At 41.0% G+C, this 24569-nt stretch overlaps 1 protein-coding gene across 2 annotated transcripts in view; it reads left to right on the plus strand.

Annotated features, from left to right (window-relative positions):
• The window catches only part of Heatr3 (HEAT repeat containing 3), a 34547-nt gene extending 11510 nt beyond the window's left edge, over positions 1-23037 (plus strand). For both annotated transcript variants that reach the window (XM_055621454.1, XM_055621455.1), the window contains exons 7-15: positions 2341-2615; positions 4993-5083; positions 5204-5361; positions 5590-5672; positions 6692-6828; positions 10880-10968; positions 14337-14480; positions 18148-18324; positions 21676-23037. In XM_055621454.1, coding sequence (XP_055477429.1) covers positions 2341-2615; positions 4993-5083; positions 5204-5361; positions 5590-5672; positions 6692-6828; positions 10880-10968; positions 14337-14480; positions 18148-18324; positions 21676-21798 — 1277 coding nt within the window. In that variant the 3' untranslated portion in view covers positions 21799-23037. The remainder of the gene's footprint in view (positions 1-2340; positions 2616-4992; positions 5084-5203; positions 5362-5589; positions 5673-6691; positions 6829-10879; positions 10969-14336; positions 14481-18147; positions 18325-21675) is intronic.
• Positions 23038-24569: the final 1532 nt, after the last annotated feature.

Here is a 24569-nt window from a genome sequence, read left to right on the forward strand (position 1 = left end):
ATTCATTCATTCATTCATTCATTCATTCATTCATTCATTCATTCATTTATATAGTATTCTGCCTGCATGTGTGCCTTTGGGCCAGAAGAGGGCACCAGACCTCATTATAGATGATTGTGAGCCACCATTTGGTCACTGGGAATTTGAACTCAGGACCTTTGGAAGAACAGCCAGTGTTCTTCTCTGAGCCTTCTCTCCATCCATTTAATTTATTTATTATTGTTGTTCCCATATCTGTTACTGTGGACGCATGTATGCCCTGTATACTTGTGGAGATCAGAGGATAAGGTAGAGGCAAGGTCTCTCTTGCTTCTTCCTCCGTGTCTCTCCATAATAGCTAGCTAGCTCATAAACTTCAGGGAGATTCTCCTGTTTTTACCTCCCAACCCCCTGCAGGAGCTGGTATTACAAATGTAAATGCTTTACCTGCTGAATTGTCTCACTGACTCTCTTGTACAGATCAGTGGTATAATACAAAGCATTCCTGCACAGCTGAATCTCCAGATCTCTTCATCTTGCAAAATGACTGTATTCAGTAAATGAGAGCTTTTCTTAACCCTGCTTCCCTTCCAATCTTTGGACAGCACCATCTGCTTTCTCTTTCTGTGAATTTGACTACTGTAAAAATCTTACACATATACAATCATTTTTGTTTGCACCTTTATGATGGAATTACTTCACTTAGCCTGAGGTCTTCAAAGTTGTCTACACAGTGACATGCATCATTACTATTTTTTAATAATTTAGAAACCTGGTCTTTTGTAGCCCAGGTTGGCCTCAGACTTACTGTATATTCTGATGACAGCAAACTTTCTACAACTTGAGTGCTGGAAGTATTGGTGTATATCACCAATACAATTTATGAAGGGCTGGGGATCAGACCCAGGGCTGTATGCTAGGCAAGCACTCTGCCGACTAAGCTATAATATTCCCACCTGTTTTCTTTTTTTAAAATGCTGAATAGTACTCGTGTGTGTGTGTGTGTGTGTGTTTGCCACTCTTTGGTTTAGTTTGGTTGGTTGGTTTTGGCTTTTTGAGACAGGGTCTCTATAATATAGCCCTGCTTGTCTTAGAAGCCACTCTCCATTTGTTTTTCATCCTCAGGTGGGCACCTGGGTTGTTTAAACCTTTTTAACTTTTTAGTTATTGTTGCTCATGCTACAGTGTGACTAATTTCTTCTGGCCTCTGCTTTCAGTATTTTCAGATATTCCTAGGGAGAGTCTCATATATGACCCGGGCTCCAACTTGTATTTTAGCTGAATTTGATCTGGAAGTTCTGATCCTCCTGCCTCTACTTCCTGAAGGCTGGGCTTACTGGTGTACAGCACCACCCCCGGTTTTGCAGTCCTAGGGGCTGGCCCTAGGGCTTTGTGAATGCTAGGAAAGCATTTTACCAGCTAAGCTACATCCCCAGACCTTGCCATTCATTTAAAAAAAAAAAACTTTTCTGATTTCTTCTTGGAAGCACTATTTTTTTTTTGATAGGAAAAGCCAAGAACTTGCTGTCTGTCCTCTACATGAGGTTTTGGAGGATTAATCATTCCAGTATAGTTATAAGAAGTTGCCAAGAAAAGTAGCTTAGGTGAAGATGGAAGAAAATGAGGCATAGTCTGCCATTTGAAAAGAAACTTTAGGGGTCCTGGAGAGATGGCTCAGAGGTTAGGAGCACTGGCTGCTCTTCCTGAGGTCCTGAGTTCAATTCCCAGCAACCACATGGTGGCTCACAACCATCTATGATGATATCTGGTGCCCTCTTCTGGCATGCAGATATACATGTAGTCAGAACATTGTATATATAATTAATAAATAAATAAATAAATGAAATCTTTTTTTAAAAAAAGAAACTTTATCAGTATCTCTGGGTGTGTAAGTCTGTACCAGAGAAATGTGTTGTTTGCTAAGGCAGGATGAACAAAGACTATTGGGTTAAATATTTTGAAATTACACCAGCACCTAAAAACCCAGCCTTGTAGAAACTCTTTTTCCCCTATTATATAATATTATGTTGTTCCATTTAGTTAGACTTCATTTATTTTTACTACTTAGCATTTCATTTTATTGTACTAAAATCAGTCTGTGTATTACCCAGTCAGTGTTAGAACCCATTTTTTTAAAAAGATTTATTTTATTTATTCATTACATATATACCAGAAGAGGGCGCCAGATCTCATCATAGATGGGTGTGAGTCACCATGTGGTTGCTGGGAATTGAACTCAGGACCTCTGAAAGAGCAGCCAGTGCTTTTAACTGCTGAGCCATCTCTCCAGCCCATTAGAACCCATTTTTAATAAAGATTCCATAGGCAATTTCTTTGTCTTCATGCTTATTTTTTTCCCAGGTACAATCTGGAACCTAAAGGACGTTATTCCATCTAAGAGTCAGGCAGAAATCATAAATGCCATAGTAAACATCTTGTCTGAAGTCCTGGAGGTGAATGCTGCCGAAACAGTCATTCAGATGAAGGAGGCTGAAACCCAGCGGTTAAAAACTGCTGAAGACACCGAAGACATACTAGCAAATGCTAATGGTGATTTGGTTGAAGATGAAGAAATGGAAGAAATTCCTCATAAAAGAAAACTCAGGAGGAAAACATTTATTTCTGATTTACTTCCAGTGAGTCAGATTGATGTTCAACATAAATTAATACATCTCTTTTCTTCAACAGGTGTCCTTAACATTACAGAAAAATATTACAACCAAGTTTTCAGGAAAAGTTATATTTTCCTGTTGTTTCTGGTTATAACATTAAAAATGTACCCCTATAGAAGAAACAAACAACAACAAAATCCCTTGCCTACAGTGAAATCTTTTCATGTGGGAGCTTTCAGTTGAGGCAAACTAAGCATTTCAGAACACTTTCTTCTTTTTGGGCAGTGGGGTGGAGAGTATTTTAGACAGGATTTCTCTGTGTAGCCTTGGCTGTCCTGGACTTGCATTGTAGACCAGGCTGGCCTGGAACTCACAGAGATCCGCCTGCCTCTGCCTCCTAGAGTGCTGAGATTACAGGCATGCACTGCCACACCCAGCTCGGAATACTCTCTTTTAGGACACCTGCCTATCTTTTTGACTGGTCTAGTTCAGTCACCCATTGCCTCCAGGCTGTCTTCACACTGGTCATACTCTGCTTAGTTGAAGAGTGGAAATGGGATGTGCTTAGTTTCTATCTATGTTCGGAAAGTAGAAATGTGATACGTTGGTGCTTTCAGCTGAAGTTCATTATGTTTATTACTAGAGTTGGACAGAGAGGTGGGGTTATTGCATATACCTGAATAGGAGGTAGGAGTAGTCCCTGCAGCAGAACAGCCTTCAGGCCATAAATATGCAGGAGCAGAAGCACACATCATCAACATCCGCACATGTCAGAAGGAAAGGCTTTGCCTGTTCTCCATGGGCCTGAGGTCCTTGACATGGCCCAAAGCGCACATCCACTCAGGACTTGAAGTACTCAGGCTTTCTCTCTCCCCGTACCCTGTCTGAAGGCAGTGCAGCGAGGCGTATGTGCCTGCACTGCTTACAGAGACATGCACACAGAGGAGCTGAGGCTATCGACAGTGGTAGAATTCATGGTAACCGTGTTTTGTTGTTTTTAGAGACAGGGTTTCTCTGTAGCCCTGGCTGTCCCGGACTCACTTTGTAGACCAGGCTGGCCTCAAACTCACAGATCCACCAGCTTCTGCCTCTGGAGGGAAAGGCATGCACCACCATAACTGGCCCACAGTAACTGTGTTCAAGGTTTAGTACTGGCACAGTGAAAGAGAAGGAGGGAAGGAGAGATATAAAATTATGAGCTCATAAAATACAGTTTTCTCAAAGCAAAAACTGATTTTCTTGTTATGTTTTCTTTTGTTTTGTTGAGTTCTCTGGATAGCTCTGGCTGTCCTGGAACTCTCTTTCTGTAGACCAGGCTGGTAAAGGCATGTAATACCACACCCAGCTCCTGTAGAAACTGCTTTTAAAGTCTTTTTTTGTTATTGTTATTGATTTGATTTTTATTTTCTTAAGTTTTATTTATGTGTCTTTATGTGTAAATGAGTGGGGTGCCCGTGGAGGTCAGAAAAGAGCATCTGATTCCTTAGCTGGAGTTACAGGCAGCTGTGAGCTACCTAATGTGTGCGGAGACCCAAACTGTCCTGCATGAATAGTAGGCACTCTTGACCACTGAGCCAGCTCATAGCCTGTTTTGTTTTTTTTTTTCAGTCTTTTTTGCTGTTCTTTTGTTTTTTAGGACTGGATCTCTGTATAGCTCTGGCTGTCCTGGAACTCACTATGTAGACCAGGCTGACCTGGAACTCAGATATCCACCTGCCCTCTGCCTCCTGAGTGCTGAGATTATTCCACCAATATGCCCAAGAATTTTTTTCAGTCTTACAGTGTTGCTTTTTTTTATTTTTCATAGAAAACCAGGAATCAAGGCTGTCTGCTATTTGTCAAGCACTGTTAATTTAAGGCTTGTGAATAGTATTTGTGGGTATGTTCTTTTATTTTTGAGATAAGATGTTAATATGTAGCCCAGGCTGGCCTGACACTCACTCCATAAACCAGACTGGCTTCAAACTTGAGGTAATTTTCCTGACTGCCACCTGAATGCTGGCATAGGTGTGTGCCACCATGCCTGGCTGGTAGTCTGTGTTGAATGTAATCTTTCCAAGAAGATGACTAAAATATGTTGTGTTTAAGCATCAGGTGTCTGAAATAAACTTTTGTATAATCTTAATATGCTGAGCTACTTCTGAACATGTAGTCAATACTGAAGGTGGATAGCTGTTCTCACCAACTATGCTGCCCTGTGATAGATGGAACACAGTTAAGAAAGACTTGCTCTACTGGGCCAAGAGGAAATCACAGTGCTCATTTGTACCTCTGTAGCTTTTCTTTGACCTACTCCAGCCTCCATATACTCTATTCCAAGTACAGAAATTGTCTCGTACACTTTAATCAAGGAAATATTTTAAAAAATACTTGATTTGTATTTATTTTTTTATTTTTTTAGTCTACTGACAAGGAACTAAGAGAGACCATGGCATTGCTGACAGCTCAGCAGACCGCTCTGGAACTTATTGTCAACATGTGCTGCAGTGAAGGTTTGCTCCCAGCTTACACTGGACAGTCCTCCACCCCAACTCCCACCCCCTGCATCCAGAGCAGCTTCCGTGGGGGTTTCTTTGATAATCCCAGTTATGTCTGGTTTGCTGTCTCCTCAGATTCCTCCGATGATGAGTGGGAAGAGCTTTCTAGTAGTGACGAAAGTGAAGCCTTTATGGAGAACTCTTTCAATGAGTGCAGTGGACAGTTGCTGTCCCCATTGTGCCTATCCCATGAGATTCACACTGCCCTTACCAACTGCCTCATCCCAAAGAAGGTAATTTAGTTTCCTCCTGGTCTCCGGTTGGGATGTGGGGTTCGCTGATGTGAGCTGTTCAATGGAAGAGCACAGTCTTGGGTGGAAAGAAGAAGTGACAGGGCCAGAAATGCACACACTTGATTCTGTCCTGACCATGTTAACCTGTAAATAACCTCTGATGTTTATAGACAAGACCTGTTTAAGATGACCTCCCTTTATCTTTTTCCATTTTCTTTTCAAACCTAGGTTTTTGAGAAAACCGCTTCACCAAACAGTGTTGCAGTTGACATATGTTCTAGGAACCCTACTTGGAAACCTTTGATTAGGAAGTAAGAAACTTTCAATTTTCAGAAACATTTCTCATTTTGTCATTATGTGAAGTGTTGGAATATTGAATAGAAAATGCTCCCAAGACTTGTCTTACTCTGAGAAGTTTGTTCCCCTTATGTGCTGAGATACCAGTGTGAGAGTGAATATTCACAGCATGTGGGTCATAGTTGCCCCAACTTGGAAATAGCTTTGATGTCTATCATGGTCACATGCATAAGAAGTTAACATTCAGCAGTGAAGAGGATCTGAACTAAAACCACTCACAACACAGTAGAACTTACTGTGTTGATCTGAGTGAATAAGACACAAAATGGAGCTATGGTTCCATTTTCACAGAGCACACAGCTGAGCCACACAAACTATTTAGGGACATAGACCAAGTGACTCCCTTATGAAAAAGAAAGATAGAAAGCAGGCCTGGGGTGCAGAGCTATAATCTCAACTGCTGAGGCTAAAGTAGAAGAGTTACAAAGTTCATGCTCTCCCTGGGAAGCCTATGCAGGCCTGTCTTCAGATTCTTTGAAAGTCAGAAGTGGGCTGAGTGGTAGTTCAGTGCAGAGTGCTTGTGTGTCATATGTGCTGCCATGGGATCGGTTCCCGGGACAGCACCATAAGTAAAAATGAAAATATAAATCAAGGAGTTGGCTGTATGTACAAGGTAGAGTAGAGAGAGACTCATGACTCACAAATGAGTTATGCTCAGAGCCCTTGAGTCTCAGGCACTTGATTGGCAGATTAACAGGACACATTATTCTTTGTGACCTGGCTCAGATCTCCTGGAACTTTCAGGTTACCCTAGTCAGAATCTGAAGCGTAGATCAAAAATTGACACTGAGCCAGGCATGGAGCTCATAACTCTAATCCCAGTATTCAAGAGGATCACAAATTCAAAGCCAACATGAGTTCAGAGTGAGCTTCAGGCCAGCCTGGGGTTTAAAGCAAGATGCTAAGCCATAATCAACAACAATAATAAAACTCCAGTATGTCACAGAGACAACTGTGCTCACTTTCTCTGCAGAATGAACGCCATTCAGTGTAGAGCCCTTATGTGTCTCCAGAGTCTTGTGTCTCTCCTGGACATAGACCATCTTGGTGGAGCCCCAGCTCTTCAGACACTTGCACAGCACCTGTCACAACTTCTTTTTTCTCAGCCAGGTAAATGTTAGACATTATGGTGAAAGAGTACTTAGACATAGCAGAACTTTAATCGGACTCTGTAAATGGAATGCTATTATATTTAACCTGCAGAAACCTTTCCCTGACATTATCAGCAACGTATTATTGCCAGGGATAGTCAAGGTGTGCTAGTACATGTGTGAGTATTTTAAAACTATGTCAAGCCAATTAAAGTGAATCATAACTATCAAGTCCTCATCAGGATAGTTGAGTAAGTCATTTTTTTTAATTTGAGGATTTCATACGTGAATATACTGTATCTGCATTGTTTCGACTTTCCCCCTCAATTCCTCCTATCTTCCCCCATCACCCTCTTTTGAATGCATGACCTTCTCTAAGTATTCCTATTACAAACACACACGTGAACATAGACACACAACCAGCTAGTTCTGTCAGCCCCACCTGCATGTACTCTGGGCTGACCAGGTAGGATTATGGTCTTATCTTTGGGAGAAAAAAAAAAGAGAGAGAGAGAGAGAAAAGAAAGTTGGTTCTCCCTCCCTCAGCAGCCATTTTGCTGAGAGTTCATGGGAGTAACATCCCTGCCCTGCTTTAAAGAAACTTTAAAGACTAGCAGTCATCCTGGTCTTCAGGCTTTTAGTCTTTCCTTCTCCTCTCTGAGCCTTAGGTGTTGGAGTTGTGTTATAGATACCTCATTTGGGGCTGAGTACCCCATGGTCACTTTTTCTCTGCATTTGACTAGTTGTAGATATTTTCTAATTTCTGCCTGCTACAAAAGGAAGCTTTGATGAGATGAGCGATCTGCACTTATTTATGCAAATAAGGATAAGTCTTTAGTAGGCAGTTGGAAACTATTACTTTGGTAGTATGGTAGTAGTAGGGTCTCCTCTTCGGCCTGTGGCCTCTCTGGACGTGGGTTCTTGGCAAGTTTGCAGTACTTGGCATGACTACCCTCCAGTTGATCAGGTTTTGTGTCCAATCAGACAGCTGTTGGTTGCCCCAAGATATTAAGGGCACCATTATGTTGTTGAAGGGTTTTTGTTTGTTTGTGTTTGTTTTTGAGACGGTGTCTTTCTGTGTAGCCTTGGTTGTCCTGCAACTCACTATGTAGACGAGGCTGGCCTGAAACTCAGAGATCTGTCTGCCTTTGCCATCTGAGTGCCAGCATTAAAGGTGTGCGCCACTAAGCCCAATTCAAATATTTTCTTTAATCAAGAGAAAATGTGAATTACACAATGTGGAAACTTTTAAAGACTATTAATAATTAATACCTTCACATCAATTTTGGAGCCTTTGTTGGATACCAGGCTTTTGGAAATGGGGAAGAAACTCTAGTGAGCATGAATTTAGCCCATGCTCCTTGATCTCTCACTATGTCATATACGATGTAAGTCCAAGGGATACTAGAGTAAATAGATAGGCTTGGAGGTTACTAGTCATAGACCATATACTCTCTCCTGTTTAATTTCAGTTGTGAAGAAAAAATAGGGGAGATTGGTGTGAGGTGCTGTGTTAAAGGTAGAGGGACTATTTGGAGAGAGAGAGAGAACATTTCAGCTAGGATCAAAGTGAACTGACAGAGATCACATGTCATGCAGGAGTTTGCCCAAGGTGTGTCTGATCCTGAAGTTTGCCAATTATCTGTGCTGTGATATTACAGGAACTCCCTTTTTTGGTACATATAATATCTAAAAATGAAAAGTCCAAAACATAAAATAAGCCTTGGTTATAATTTGTTGGAAGGCTGATAGGATAATGCAACAGGTAAAAAAATGCACTTCCTATGAAAGGAAGTAACTCTGATAATCAGAGTTACATCCCTGGATTCCAGGATAGAAAGAGAGAAAAGATTTCTGAGTGTTAAGAAAATTGTGGAGTAGAGTAGCACACACCTTTCATTCCAGCACTCGGGAGGCAGGCCGATCTCTTTGTGAGTTCAAGCTCAGCAAAATGAGTTCCAGGACAATTAGGGTTATACAGAAAAACCCTGTCTCGAAAAACCAAAAAGAAAAAAGAAGGGGCTGGGGAGGTGGCTCACTGGTTAAGAGCCATGTCTTGTTCTTCTAGAGGTCCTGAGTTCAATTCCCAACAACCACTTGGTATCTCACAAGTATTTATACTGATATCTGATGCCCTCTTCTGGCATCATGTGTACATGAGATAGGGCACTCATCTACATAAAATAAATAAACAAATCTTTAAAAAAAAATTGTGGGAAGCTGCCTATTGCTTCCCCAGGCAACCTAAGAAGGAGGTATCAAAAAAGGACAATGCCCCAGGCACTACAGAGAAATAAACCATGGTTCTACTTAACAGATGTGCCCTGAATGTTATGGCTAAAGCAATAGGGGTGATTAGTTATACCTTCAGTCTCTTGCTTCTCAGGAGCCTGAGGCATCAGGACCTCTTGAGCCCGTGAGTTCTAAAACAGCCTAAGCACCACAGAATGCCCTGTTTCATCATCGTCATTCTCAAAGTCTCTCTGGACCTGAAGTTTAGGCAGAATGGTGAAGGTGATTTGCCTCCATTCTGCACTGTTTAGGCAGTGGTTCTCCACTGTGGGTGGTTGCTTCTCTCTTAGGGGTATTTGGCAATGTGTGAAGGTATTTTCAGTAGTTATGTCTTTGTGGTTGTCCTGGTAGGCAACAGGGATGCTAGGAGACATCCTGAAAGGAGCTCCCTGGGTCACACATGACAGAATTATCTGGGCTCAGTGTCCTGTTGCTGAGGCAGAATCTTTTGAGTAGACTAGGGACTCTTCTGGAATGTTAAAGGCTATGAGCCAGAATTGCTTGAGATTTTTTTTTTTTTTCACTTACATTGAACACTTGGTGCTAGAGTCATCCAGCAGAGCACTCATACATGACCTGAACCTCCTTAAAACAATGACTGCGTTCCCAGGTTCAGAACTGAGGGAAAAGTGCACACCTGTGAGTCAGCTGCAGGTTACATTGCTTGTGATGCCCTAGCCTGTCATTGTTGTGGTTGAAGAAGATAAGGCCACACCCATGTTTAGGGAAAAGAAAACAGGCACTGTGTGTAGGACATACATGGTGAAGTGTCAGGTGGCACAGGACTGGTCATACTTGCTGCGCATCTTTAGAAATTATCCTAGTGTACCAACTGCATCACTCACCCTCATTCTGTCTTGTTGTGATTGTGCTAGATCAGTTGTTTCTTGCTGCTGTTCTGTTTGTCGTGTATAGGAAAGTACAGTTGGGAAAGAGGAAGACTGAGTCATGAACTAGATATCAGGGAGACTTTGACCATGGACTCATGTGGTCAAGAGCACTGATATAGGAGATGACTCCCTCACAGGTCTGCCAGCACCATAATGGAATTGAGACTGGCCCACAACTACTGGCTAAGGTTTATCCTGTGCCAAATATTAGTCTAGTGAAAACCCAACATCTTAAGTCAGGCCCTCTGAAGTTCACTGCCTATCCCTACTTGATAGTGTGAGAAGACTGTGAAGCAAATATTTGGATTAAATATCAAGAATGCAGTTCAGTGGTAATGGTGCATGCCTTTAGTCCCAGCACTGGGGAGGCAGAAGCAGGCAGATTTCTGTGAGTTCAAGGCTAGCAGTAAGTTCCAGAACAACCAGGATACAAAACAAACAAACAAACAAACAAACAGAAACCACTGTCTCAAAAAAACAAACAACAACAAAAACCCCAAACTTTTATATACATCAAGAATGTTTTTTTATGGTTTGGAGAGATGGCTCAGTTAGTAAGCCCTTTACTGGTCTTGCAGAAGATCTAGATTCAGGTCCCAGAACCCACATTGAGACCTTCTAAGTCCAGTTCTAGTATATTTGATGCCCTCTTCTGGCTGCCCTGGGCATTGCACTCATTGTGTACAGACTAGGAAGGTAAAATACTCATCCACCTAAAATAAAATAAATGGGGGAGTAAAAAACATGTTCTTGTTAATAACAGGGTAAGATAATACTTATGTCCTTTTTTTTTTTAATCCTGTTTCTTTTCCTACTAAATAGTTTGTCTTGGAGAAGAGGAAACTTGTACTTTATCTTTGTGTTTTGTGGAAACTTATTGTGTTTTAGATTTTGCTAAACATGCGGATTTTCTAGAAGCCATAAGTAGTGCTTTGAGAGCCCTTTTGCAAACAATGGCCTCCAAGAACATTCCACAGGTAAGATATTATAAACTTCTTACAAGAAACTTGAAAAGATTCTGTGTTTTACATATTACCAAAACAAACAAACAAAAAACCTGTTAGGGTAGGTTGGTTTTTCAGGCAAGGAAAATGCTTGAACTAGAAAAGTGCTTCTACCTCCCCCAGCATGCAGCACCACAGGGCTGCCGTTGCAAGATGTTTCTTACTTGACATATATACCATAAACATTTTCTCCAGGTGTTATTGCTCTTCAAACACGTTATTCTAGAACCTCCTACCTCTGTCTTTCTGAGTCCTTGGCAGGTGTTTTATGTTTATACTTGTTACTTTTTATCAAGTGGATTACAAGTGTTGCTGAAGCCCAGGTACACCCACCCAAGTCTCCAACAGTATGTGCCCTGACTCCTTGTTTTTGTTTCCCTGCATTTTTGTGAACTTTTTTTTTTTTCTTTTTAACAGAAACATCTTACTATATTGCTCAGGCTGGCCTTGAACTCAGAGAGTTCCTCCTGCTCTCTGCCTCCCAAGTGCTGGGATTAAAGGGGTGTGCCACCACCACTTTAATCATCTTTAAATGCACTCCTTTAAATGCTTTTCCTGCATTTTTAATCATATCTCTTGAAGTATTTTTAAGCAAATTATATCATTTCACCAATAAATTATCTGATTTATGTATGTCCCACAGAAAGTTATGTTTTTAAAAGCCGAAATCCCAATATCACCATTCCACATCCAAAACAGCAGATAATTCTTACTTCCTGTACAGTTCATTTTCTCCAGGCTGCTTTAGCAATGTCTTTTGATAACCAGTTTGTTCAAATCTGTATGTTATACTGGGTGTGATGAATCACACCTGTCATCACTCTACTGGGGATGCAGAAGCAGGGGATGACCATGAGTCCAAGGTCAGCATGTGCTACAAAATAAGATTCTATCTCTTTTCTGTTCTTTTCTTCTTGAGACAGGGTCTATATTATGTAGCCCTGGATATCCTGGAACTTGGTAAGTACCCCAGGCTGGCCTCAAAATCACATAGACCCACCTGTCTCTGCTCCTCAGTGCACTACTATGCCTGGCTCAAAAAGAAGGCAAGCAATGACCTGAGTACCCACATAAGAGAGGAAGGATAAGACTGACTCAAAGAGGTGTCCTTTGACCTTTGCACATATGCTGCATGGCACGTTTCCACAATAACAAAAATTTAATTTTATAAATGAAGTTATTATCTAAGCTTTGGTTTTTCGAGACAGGGTTTCTCTTGGTTGTCCTGGGCTTGCTTTGTAGACCGGGATGGCCTCAAACTCACAAAGATCCCACCTGCCTCTGCCTCCTGAGTTCTGGGGTTACAGGTATGCACCACCACGCCTGGCTTTAAACAACTTTATAGAGATGCGGTTTTTTAATATACTGTACATTTTATCTATTTGTAGTTTACAGTTCTGTAGTTTTTGTATGTTCGTATCTCATGGCTCTTAACCTGTCATGTTTTCCATACGCACCTCCCTTCTCTTATACCATTTATTCAAGGAAAAATCTGTTATTTTGTTCTCAGTGATATAGATCAAATAATATGTTTGAATAATATATCTGATTTTTTGATACTATCACCTATATTAAGGCCTACATCTAATTAGGTTCAGGTTCAGAATTTTTTGGCAAGAAAAATTCATATTGCTGTATGTGTTTTATACTTCAAATTACAGGTCATGTCTTAATGTGTTCATTCAAAGGTTTTAGCAGACAGTGATCATAGCAGGTCCTTTTGGGAGGCTGCACACTGGTGATGGCCAATTTGTTTTCTTTGTACAGTACTGTTACCAAGGATTTTTCTGCAAATGAGACGGGACGTTGTCTCATTTGTTGTTTGGTAATCTTTGCATAGTTTACACCCCTGATCCTTTTTCTTACATAGTGAATAGATATCCTGGCAGTCTCTAAATACAACCTACACTGTGTTCTCTCTCTTTCTTTTCTCTTCCCCACTTATTTTGTTTGTTGTTTTTCTGAGCCTGAAACCAGGAATTCACACATTACTTTCTTTTTAGTCTTCCTGTGAACTCAGAGTGTTACATACAGTTATTTATTTTGAGATAGGGTTCCATTATATAGCCCAGGCTGGGATTGAACTACTGATCCTACTGCCCTATCCTAAATGCTGGGATTATTTGTAGGCCTGTGGTCATGGCTACCACACCAGCCTAGTTTTTCCATTTGATGCAAAAATTGATACATTTTTAATAGGAATTCCTTCAGGTTCACTCCCATTCTCTGATATGGATCTTCAATTCCTCCTTTCCCCTCTACTTGTGCTCTACTAGTAAGCTATACCTCTACCCCTAAACTCTTAAGTTTCTGATTGCTTTTTGCTAAAGAAAATGTCCCACACTCAAGTTGTGATATTCCTCCTTAAAACCTAAGAGGACTAGATTGATAGCTTAGTGATTAAAGTGCTTGCTATACAAGCAAAGATTGAACTGGGTGTGGTGGTGCACGCCTGTAATCCCAGTGGGAGGCAGAGGCAGGCGGATCTCTGAGTTTGAGGCCAGCTTGGTCTACAAATCGAGTCCAGGACAGCCAAGGCTACACAGAGAAATGAAACAAGTGTGAAGACTGGCATCCAGATCTGGAATCCATGTAACTGCTCTGTGGGTGGATGGCCCAGAGAGCTGAAGATAGAGATGGGATTCCCGGAGCAAACTAGTTAGACTAGCTCTATTGGCATGCTCTCGATTCAATTGAGAGATCTGGCTTCACTAAAGTAGAGTGTGGTCAGGGAAGGCTCCCAACATCAGCCTTGATGTTCCACACATTATATACAGGTACACAAACATCTGCACATCTATGTCCACTGTTGTATGATGAAATTTTTTTTACTGGGGAGAGACAACACACATGTCTATTCAATCCAGATGGGAATTCCACAGTAAGTCCAACCTCATGAACTAGTGAGTTTATTGATGTTACCGGAGCAGAAGACAGCTGCAAACACACTGCACAGACTACAGCTCAACAGGGTGGAGAGTGACTTTTTTTCAAGTGATGCAGTTGGTCTAAACCTCTTCCGGGCAGCTCAGCTGGTTCCTGCCTCCTACAGGCCACTTGGTCTAGCCTCAGAGTTTTTACAGCTTGGCTTTCTTCTACCTAAGAGGGATGCTCAGATTTTTTTGCTTACTCTGGCAGGTAGAGGCCTAGTGAAATTGATCAGGTTCAGGGACTTCCTCAAACTATTTTGAGTGTTTACTTTCCCATTTAACAAGCTTCCTTGCAGGATGGAATGTTTCAGTCTCAAAGGAAACTTGCACAACGTGCACACACATATGAACATTCATATACACATGAGATAAGTAAATAAATACCTGGAATTATTTCTTTTCTCTCAACAGTGTATGATACCTGAGCAGCTGATGACGCTCTGCAGAGCAGGCATTCACAGTAGTAACATTGGGGTTAGAGTGAATGTGGTCAGTATTTTGGGGATCACTGGCAGTGTCCTAGCCAAAGAAGATGGCACACTTGAAACTCTTAAGGTAAATAGTTTGCTTCTAACCTAAAACGTTCAGTAAGTAGAAATGGGAAGGAGTTCGTGATAAGATAATGAATAAAGAAACTGCTAATCAAGTTATTGGTGGAATGTGCCCTTTGACTTTAATAAAACTGTATTAAATAAGCATTTGAAAAGGTGAGGCTCGTTTTCATTTAACTTTTCTCCTTGTGTTTTCTTAAAAATGAATTTGTCTTCAGCATAAGGCCAAATGTGGAATTTTTAAAGATGACTTTTGGCTTTGCTGTTGTGTAAAATGTTTGTATGTTTTATTCTGCTAGATCAGATAAAATACATACCCCATACCACATAGGCAATCCTTAAAGTACTCTATCAGCAACTCTAGGAATGCCAGCACTCTAGGAATTCACTTAGCATATTGGCTGTCCTGGCTAGTTTTATGTCAATTTGACATAAGACAGAGTCATCTGAGAGGAAGGAACCTCAGCTGAGAAAATGCAGACAAGCCTGCAGGGCACTTTCTTAATTAGTATTGACTGGTGGGGATACCCCTGAGCTGGTGGTCCTGGGTTCTATAAGGAAACAGGGTGAGCAAGGCAATGAGCAGCACTTCTCAATGGCCTCTGTAAAAGCAGTTCCTGCCTCTAGGCTCCTGCCTTGTATGAATTCCTGTCCTAATTGCTTTCAGTGATGAACTGTTACATGGAAGTGTACGTAAAATAAGCCCTTTCCTCCCCAAGTTGCTTTTGGTCATGGTATTTCCTTACAGCAATAGTAACCCTGACTAAGACGTTGGCTCTTAGCATTTGATCCTAGCACGGTTGTCAGAAACTGCACAGCTGGAGGTATGGCACCATCATCACTATAACTCAAGGTCAACAGTGACGAAATTGTCCTTTGCTATGCTAACTGCTGAAGGCTAATAGGATCAACTAGTTATTGTAAAGTCCCTTTTTTGTTTTTCTTTTTTTGGAGCCTCTGCTCCCAAGTGCTGGGATAAAAGGTGTGAACCACTATGTCTTGCTATAAGGTGCTTCTTAACCTGCTAAAATCCTATAGTGATTTATAATGTCTTTTAAAACCATGTGGAAGGGCTGGGGATAGCTCAGCAGTTTTAGAGCACTGCCCACTCTTCAGAGGTCCCAGGTTCAACTACCAGTGCCCACATAGGCAGATCACAGAAATTCCAGCTCCAAAGGTTCTGATATCTCTGGCCCCTCAACAGGCCCTGCTACTCATGTATTCAAGCCCCTTGAATACATACACATAATTAAAAACCAATAATAATAAATCTTAAAATTAAAAAGAAGTTAGAAAATGGTACATGTACTTAGCAAAAAATATGTAGAAAAATAGAACAACTAAGTATAAATGACATTTATTTACAATTATTGTGTGTATAAAGACAGGTACACACATACTATGGGGTGTGTGTATGTGTGTGCATATAACAGAGGACCACTTTTAGGAGTTGGTTCTGTCCTTCTTCCATGGGTTCCAGGGATTGAGTATAGATGTCATTCTAACTGTGCTGTCTTCTCTGATGAACTGCCTTGACAGCTTGTTCTGGGTGCTTTTGATAAATGCACTCTAATGATTACATTTGGCTATGTGGCATCTCTGTGTGTAGGTGAGCATTTTTATGTATAATTACTTCCTGTCCTTCACAGCTCATTTTAATGACACTCAAGTTTAAAAGTATTTTTTATTTATACTCATAAGCAGATTTAAATTACTATTCTATCCTACTATATCTATCCTATGTCAGACAGTTTCTTTGCTGGGTATGTTAAAGTAAATAAAAGACATCATGATATTTTGCCCCTGTTCAGTGTGTATCTGTTACAAATAGGGACAGTTATTTATGTAACTGCTATTGTGCATTGTACCATTAACAGTGTAATACCATTTCCATATTCGTTGTTTTCCAGTTGTCTGACAGATAATCTTTAGGGTTTGTTTTTGCAAGTAAAGCCCTAAGTTATGTTTCACTTGAGATCTTCATCTCTCTCTATCTCTCTTTTTTTATTTTTTAGATTTATTTATTTGTACATATTTGCATGTATTCCTGAATGACAGAAGAGGGCACCAGATACTATTGTAGATGGTCATGAACCACCATGTGGTTGCTGGGAATTGAACTCAGGACCTCTGGAAGAACAGCCATCTCTTAACTGCTGAGCCATCTCTCCAGCCCTCTTCATCTCTCTTGATGTAAAACAGTTTTACCTAGCATCACCTTCTCTTCTGCACCTCCTGGAAGAATCACATAGACTGTCTTGTTGCTTCATTGTTGTGCTAGTCCTGTTCCCGTCTGCTGTATTTCTTGCAAACTACAAGTTAGCTCCAATGTCTTTGATTTCATTTTTTTTTTCTTTTTAATTTTTTGGAAATCTGTGTATACAATGCTTCTTGATAATATTCCCCCACTTCCTTCCTCCTATTGTACCTACCCTCTCCCATGGCCCACCCTTTTTAACGACTACTTTATATATGGTGGTGTATGCTTCATTGTACACTTTAGGGTAGTAAGCCTAATGCTGTCATAGAGGAAATCTGTACTGTTTACATTAAGAGGAACAAATTATGGGCTGGAAAGGTGGCTCAGAGGTTAAGAGCACTGGCTGCTCTTCCAGAGATCCTGAGTTTGGTTTCCAGCAACCACATGGTGGCTCACAACCATCTGAGATGAGATCTGGTGCCCTCTTCTGGAGTACAGATGTACTTGCAGGCAGAACACTGCATACATAATAGATAGATAGATAGATAGATAGATAGATAGATAGATAGATAGAGCTTTAATTAGAAAAGGAAAGGAACAAAATAGAGCCCAGAGAGGTTAACTGACTAGCATGGTACTGCTGGACTTTGAACCTCATAGTCTGACAGTCTCCATCCTCTGCCCCCATAACAGGTTACATGTCCCACTTCCACAGGACAGCTGAACTATAATCAGGCTGTTTTAGAAGAGGCCTTTGCAGATGGGGAATGTTCTCATCAGTAGCTAACTAAGGGAAAAGAAAGGACATATGTTAAGAATAAATATAATAGCCAGGCTTGGTGGCACATGTCTGTATTCCCAGTACATGGAAGATAGAAGCAGGAGCATCTGAAGTTCAAGGTCATCCCCCACTGTAGCGAGTTTGAGGCCAATCTAATGTATTTGAAACCCTATCTCAAAAGGAAAACAAACATAGTGAACTAAACTTAAGAGTGTCACTTTGTGTAATTTGTTTTGTTTTGTTTTTTCTTTTTTGGGTTTTTGAGGCAAGGTTTTACTGTATAGCCCTGGCTGTCCTAGAACTCACTATGTAGTTCAGGCTGGCCTCAAACTCACAGAGCTCTGCCTGTCTCTGCCTTCTGATTGCTGGGATCAAAGATGATGGTGATTGTTGTTACAAATGAGAAACCTCCTGAGGGAGGCAGAAGAAAAAATTCAATCATTTTCATAATCAAATTTTCATATCACTTATGGACCTCCGTTCACTTTATTTTGGTAATATAAACTCTAGCATATTTAGCTTATCTTGATCATACTATGCTTGGTATATTCATAGCTCTGTCTTCAGTCCTTTAAGGGCTTTTATTCTTCTCTGGTATTTTGGATGAAACAGAATGCAGGAGCTGTTGGCACATTTGTCAGTGCTCATTTTGGAGACTGACCTTCATTATCTTGTGTTTGCTTTTTGTAGACCATTGGGTGCGTTCTGCTGGAAGTCGCCACCAAAGACCCTTCCCTCGTGGTAACAGGAGAGGCTTTGGATGCTCTCTTTGATGTTTTTGCAGATGGTGAAGAAGCAGAAAAGGCCTCAGTTCAAATTAAATTGTTATCAGCTTTGAAAGAATTCCAGCCAGTCTTCAAAATGAAGGTTTGTTGTTACTTTCTTTATTAATGCCTAGGTCTCAGTAGCTCTGGGAGAAGGCCTGTGTAGCTTAGAGGGTGTGTAAGGAATCCCTGTGAAGTCTCAGTGATTAACCTAGCACTTCCCTTCATAGCACCCGGTGATTAACCTAGCACTTGCGTCCATAGCACCCAGTGATTAACTTAGTACTTGCATCCATAGCACTCAATGAAATGCTTGTTAGCTGTCATGGTTCCACAGAATGGTGCTAGTTTTTTGTAATTGAAGCCAGAGTGGCATCTTGACAAGTTCTTGATGGTGTTAACAGAGCTTTGTTACACAGAAATACTGTTTGTAGCCTAAGTAGCACTTTCATATATCTTGAAGTAGCACTTTCATATACCTTGAAACTTATTTACATGGTGACATGTGCTTTATATGTTGGCTTTGCTGTGGGTACTTTTCCCTTGAGGAGGAAAGGCATCTACAGGGCATTCTGTCCTGGAGACTATAGCTGCCACTGTATTAGCTGAACAGCAGCAACAGAGTTTTGTTTTACTTATTGTTTTGGTGCTGGGATAGAAGCCAGGGCCTTACCAGTGCTCTGAACATGTTCCACCCTCAGGTTCCACCCAGCACCTATGAATTTTAGGAACAAACCTGAATCTTTCTATTTTAGAGGGTTCTTGTTTATTTGATTTCTTTTCCTTCCTTCTATCCATCAGTCCTTTCATCCTTCCTTTTAAGAATCACATAGGTAGGCAAGCACTCTACCACTGAGCTATGTTCCCAGCCACCCCAAAATAAAAAGAATTTTTAGTTTCATGTGGATGTTTTTGGCTGTGCATGTCTGTACACTGTATATGTGCGATGCCCATAAAAGCCAAAGGATGAAGAAGAAAAAAAAGGCCATGTGGGGTGGTACATCCCTGTAATTCCAGCACTCAGGGAGGCAGAGGCAGGCGAATCTCTGAATTCCTGGCCACCCTAGTCTACAAAGCAAATACAGGACAGTCAGGGCCACATAGAAAAACCCTGCCTTGAAAAACTAAAAAACAAAAGCCAGAGGATGGTGTCAGCTCCCCTGGAACTAGAGTTACAGGTGGCTCTGAGCCACCAGGTAGATGCTATGAATCAAACTCAAGGTCTCTGGAAGAGCAGCTAGTGTTCTTTAATCTCTGAGCCATCTCTCTAGCCCCACTGAGCAGTGTTTCTTTAAGCAGAGACAAGTGTACAACCATAGCATAACTTTTCTGCTTTTCTTGTGTTTTTGCTTAATTCTATCTAAGGCCTATTTTCATAGCAGTAAGCAGTGTCTACATTGTTCATAAAACCCCTTAGATTTCTGCAGAAGGAGCCTTTGAGATAAGAAAAGTGAAGTTTACCCCATTTCTCCATACCTGCCAGCAAAGCAGATTAGGCAGGATGATCAAACCTTCCAAATGGATGTGGTGGTGCCAGCCTCTAATCATAAGTCCCAGGCCAGCCTGGACTACACGTGAGATCCTATCTCAAAGGATAAATGAATGAGGGTTGGAAATATGACTCATGGTAGAGTATGTGTTTAGCATTCGTGAGACCCTGGGTTTAATCCTTAGCACCAAAAATAGAACAAGAACAAACTCTGAAGAAGGCTGTGCTTTAAAAGCTTTATGTAAGCTCTGAACTGGGAAGGCAACCTGAAACGTTGGCGGGCCTGCTGACGGGTGGATTTTCCTGGTCAGTGTGCATCACTGTAGTAATGACACTTTACTGCTGGATTTGTTTTTTCTCTACAGTAGAAAGCCATAGTGAAGTTTCTTTATTAGCCAGAGGATAGATACAACTTGGGTTAAGTTTTTTTTATTTTGATTTTGGTTTGTATTACTGGAAATGGAATCCAGGACCTTATAGATACTAGGCAAGTACTATATGTAACCCACAGTTTTAAAACCAAGCCCATTTGTGTAAAATGAAGGTATTAGAAGCCTCAAGTTGCATTTGGATACAATTCCATATGGTGAACTAAAGAATTTGTCTAAAGCCATGCTTCTCAGAGGTGACCTCCCCTACCATTGCCCACAGCATAACCTGCTGTCTTGTTCAGAATGTGAATTCTTAGCCCCAGCTGCTGCCGTCTGGATCACAAACTTAGTTGTGGCCCCACCAGCCCATTCTGTAGGAAATCTTGTAGACGGTTTATCCAAACTTGAGGATTGGTGTGTAAGACTAGAGGTGTGAGGGCTGGAGGAGGCATAGTCACTGTTAAGAGCACTGGCTGCTTTTCCAGAAGACCTGGGTTCTCTCAGCCCCCACGTGTCTCCTTAGAAGTGTAACTCCAGTTCCAGATCTGGAATGCTTTTCTGGTCTCTAGGTACTGCAGGTATGTACTGCACAGACAAGCATGCAAACAAAATGTCCGTACACAAAATAAAAGGGCTGGAGAGATGGCTCTGTAATCTAGAGCACTTGTTGCTCTTGCAGACACCTAGCTTTGACTCCAAGTATCCACTCGATGACTCACAACCAGTGAGCTTAACTCCAGTTCCAGGAGGTCCGTTGTCCCATTTTGACCTCCATGGGCATCATGGGCACCTGTGGTATACATTCATACATGTAAGCAAAAAAATTTTTCATACAAAAAAATTAAATCATTTTTATTAAAGATAAATAAAAATCTTTTTTAAAAAGACTAGGGTGGGTTATGATTTGTATTTCATAAATTTCAATCTTTTTATCCATGGCTCTTATTTCTGTAACCTTTTAACCCCTTTGGTGTTTTGCTTTGTTGTTTTTTTGTTTTTTGTTTTTTTTTTTTTTGTTTTGTTTTGTTTTTTGAGGCAGGGTCCTTTTATGTAACCCTGGCTGTCCAGGAACTCACCATATGGACCAGGGTGACCTCAAACTCACATTCATCTACCTCTGCCACTGCCTCCAGAGTATTGGGATCAAAGACATGCGATTGGCTTGTGACTATAATTTTAATGTGTATATTCAGGTCGGGGAGATGGTGCAATGGTTTAGTACTCACCATGCAAGTGTGAAAACCAGGAGTTAAGATTCTAAGTCAGTATTTACCCACCAAAATGGGTAAATGGGTGGAATCCCAGCTTCAGAAGGTAGAGACAGATGATCCCAAAAACAAGCTGGCTAGTGAGACTAGCCAAATTAGCAAGTTCTGGGTTTGATTGAGGGAGCCTGCCTCAGTGAAAATGAAAAAAGAAAAAAATGGGCACATTTAAATTTTTCTCTTCTTCATGGTCTATATTCTATTTAATCTAGAAGTGAAACTGTTACTATATTCTTTGAAATGTCATGATTATAAAATTTATTTAAATGAATGACTAATAGATAGTAAATCAGGTTATATGTTCTCATTCTCTCTGGCTCTCTCATCAGATACGGAAAGAAGGGAGGGGCAAATACAGTCCAGATCAGCTGTGTGTTCTCGACAATGTGAAGATGAATTTGAGACGGTTTGTTGCTTACCAGGAAGCTGTTGAGAAAAGACTGACTTCTTAAACCATCAGGAGGACCAGAGCTGGGGCTGGCTCAGTGGCTGTGTAGCTAGCTGCTGTGTATCGCCCTGGCTTCATCCCTAGCTCTTGAGAAAAAAGAACAAGAGAGAGACTGCTTCTCCAGGTGGATTTAACGCTAAGAATACTAAAGGGTTTCCTTTTAATGTACATGTTTCCAAAAGCCTTTTGTTTTTTCCTTTTTGAGACAGGTTCTCACTAGGGAGCCCTACTTGGCCTGGAATTCAGAGGTCTACCTACCTCAGTTTCCTGATTGCTGGCACTTAAGGTATTCAACACCATACCTGGCCTCCAAGAGCCATGTTTAACGTCTCTACTTTGGATGTTAGTTTGAATGTGAGAACCTGTAGGAAATAGGTGTTACATCTCCAGTGTATTTTAGCCACTGGAAATGTACCACAGTCTCAGGTAGTCCTCTTGTCTTTCTTGGTGCTGGAGCTGGCATTTAGGGCCTTGCTCCTCCTGGGCAAGCACTCTACAGCTAACTACACGGCTAGCCCTCAGGTGGCTCTTAAGTACTTTGTGGGCAGTAAAGAGGTGCCCAGACAATTATGTTCTTGAAGTTTGCAAGAAAAGAAAGTAAGTCATTGTTTGGATGCTCTTTAAAGCCGGTCTCATTTTATATTAGCTAAATCTTAACTGAAATATGAAGATAAGCTTTATAAAATATTTTAGTATGGAGTACTGTTTACCAATTATGAATCTTTTGTGAAGCGAATGACTTTGTCATTCTTGATAGATAATGAGCTAATGATGTGATTGTATTCTGTACAGGGGATCTGAGCAGTTATGTTGTGTAACATCACTCCTTGTCTTAATTTGATACAGAATCAGAAATTAGTAGAAAAGGCTGGGTATGGTGGTATACATCTTTAATTCCAGCACTCAGGAAGCAGAGGCAGGTGGATCTCTGAGATCAAGGATAGCCAGGGTTACAAAGAGAGACCCTGTCTCAAAAAAAAAAAAAAAAAAAAAAAAAAAAAAAAAAAAAAAAAAAAAAAACCACAAACAAACAAAACAGAATAAAAAAGAATTTGTAGAAATATTTTGAATTCCAGGCATGGTGGCACAGACCTGTGATCCCAGCACTCTGGGAGGCAGAGGCAGGTGGATCGTTATGAGTTCAAAGCCAGCCTGGTTTACAAAGCAAGTCCAGGACAGCCAAGGCTAAACAGAGAAAGAAAAAAGAAAAGAAAATATTTTGAATAAATAACTTTTAACTGGATGTTTTGTGTCTTACAGATTATTTTTTATAACCCTAAGTACACACATTCCTTAGCAGTTTGCTTCATGTCAGAGCTTACAAAAGGATAACAGCATGGCTTTCTGGAGCAATGTCATCATTCTTGAAAAATGAGAGTAACAGATAGGACTCAAACTGGGACTCCAGTCCATGTTATCTGGGAACAGTCCTGGGTATCACCCAGATATACACTGATCAGAATATTTGGAAACAGATCTCAGTTGCCGTGATGAAAAGCTCAAACCACAATGAAGGTTCTCATTTCCTCCTAGTTCTGTAGCTGTGCAAGTCACTCACTAGTGTTGCCTTCACTGTGCACTGTGATCTGAGGGCTGTTTTTCTGTCCAGTGCAGGTATTGGGAAGCTAGGATTATTTTCACTGAGTTCAAGCAGAGATGACAGGTGGTTTTCAGTGGGGTGGGAAATGGAAATGTCTGCCACATGCAACTGTTACTTTATTCTCCAGGTGATGAAGTGTATTGCTATTCATGTTAGAGGAGATTTATATGGAAATTCAGGTCAGTCTAGGCTAGAGAGTGAATGGTTAGTTTCAGAGATCTTCTGCCTCCAGTATTTGTCATACTCATTTCAAAGAGAATAGTGTTTCTGATTCTGTGCTTCCCAGACTTAGAACAGATAGTCAAGCACAGGGCACGCAGGTATTTGTTGGGTGAATGAGTGTCGTATAATTGTTTTTCAAGCTGCATAGTAGTCTGGTCAGCCTGCAGCACAGCACAGGGCAAAGTGGTGCATTGAAAACATACATGCTACAATCTTCTAGGCTTTAAGGCATGGGTGGTTCAGCCTGAGTTGCTCCCATAGCAACAGGGAAATGGAAAAGTCCTGAATACACTCCCCAGTTGTAACTTCTTACACAATAGCTAAGTAGTTGGTGCAGGTGTTGTTCATGGGACAATGTGATAAGAGAAATCTTTAGAAGGGGCAATGGCATATGCCTGTAATCCTAACACTCAGGAAGCTAATGCTAGAGGATTGTGAATTGAAGGCTTGTCTGGACTACATAGGAAGACTGGCAAGAAAAGAAAATCCATAAAGTTATTTATTTGAAAATCTTCTGGAAGCCAGGCTTAGTGGCACATAGTCAGGTGCAGGCAGATCTCTGTGTTCAAGGCTAAACTGGTTTACAGAGAGTTCCAGGGACAGCCAAGGCTAATTTTTTGTTTTTTTGAGATAGGATCTCATTTAGCACAGGCTAACTAGCGTCAAATGTACTGTGTGGATTTGAGCTCCTGATCCGTTTTCCATATCACAATTATTATTGAGATCAGTGTGCTGCCATACCCAGCTGGTTTTAGTGGGTTTTGTGTGTTTGTTTTGTTTCTTACTTTATGTGTGTGTTTGTGTGTGTACTCATGAAGATGTGTGCATGACTAGATCCCCTGGAACTGGAGTTACAAGCAGTCATGAGCTGCCTAATGTGGCTATGTGATCTGAACTCAGGTCCTCTGCTAAGCCATCTCTCCAGCCCTGGTTTTAAGTTTTTAACATCTTCC

The sequence above is a fragment of the Psammomys obesus genome, unplaced genomic scaffold (assembly GCF_907164565.1).
Source record: "Psammomys obesus unplaced genomic scaffold, mPsaObe1.curated_primary_1811, whole genome shotgun sequence".
Classification (NCBI taxonomy): domain Eukaryota; kingdom Metazoa; phylum Chordata; class Mammalia; order Rodentia; family Muridae; genus Psammomys; species Psammomys obesus.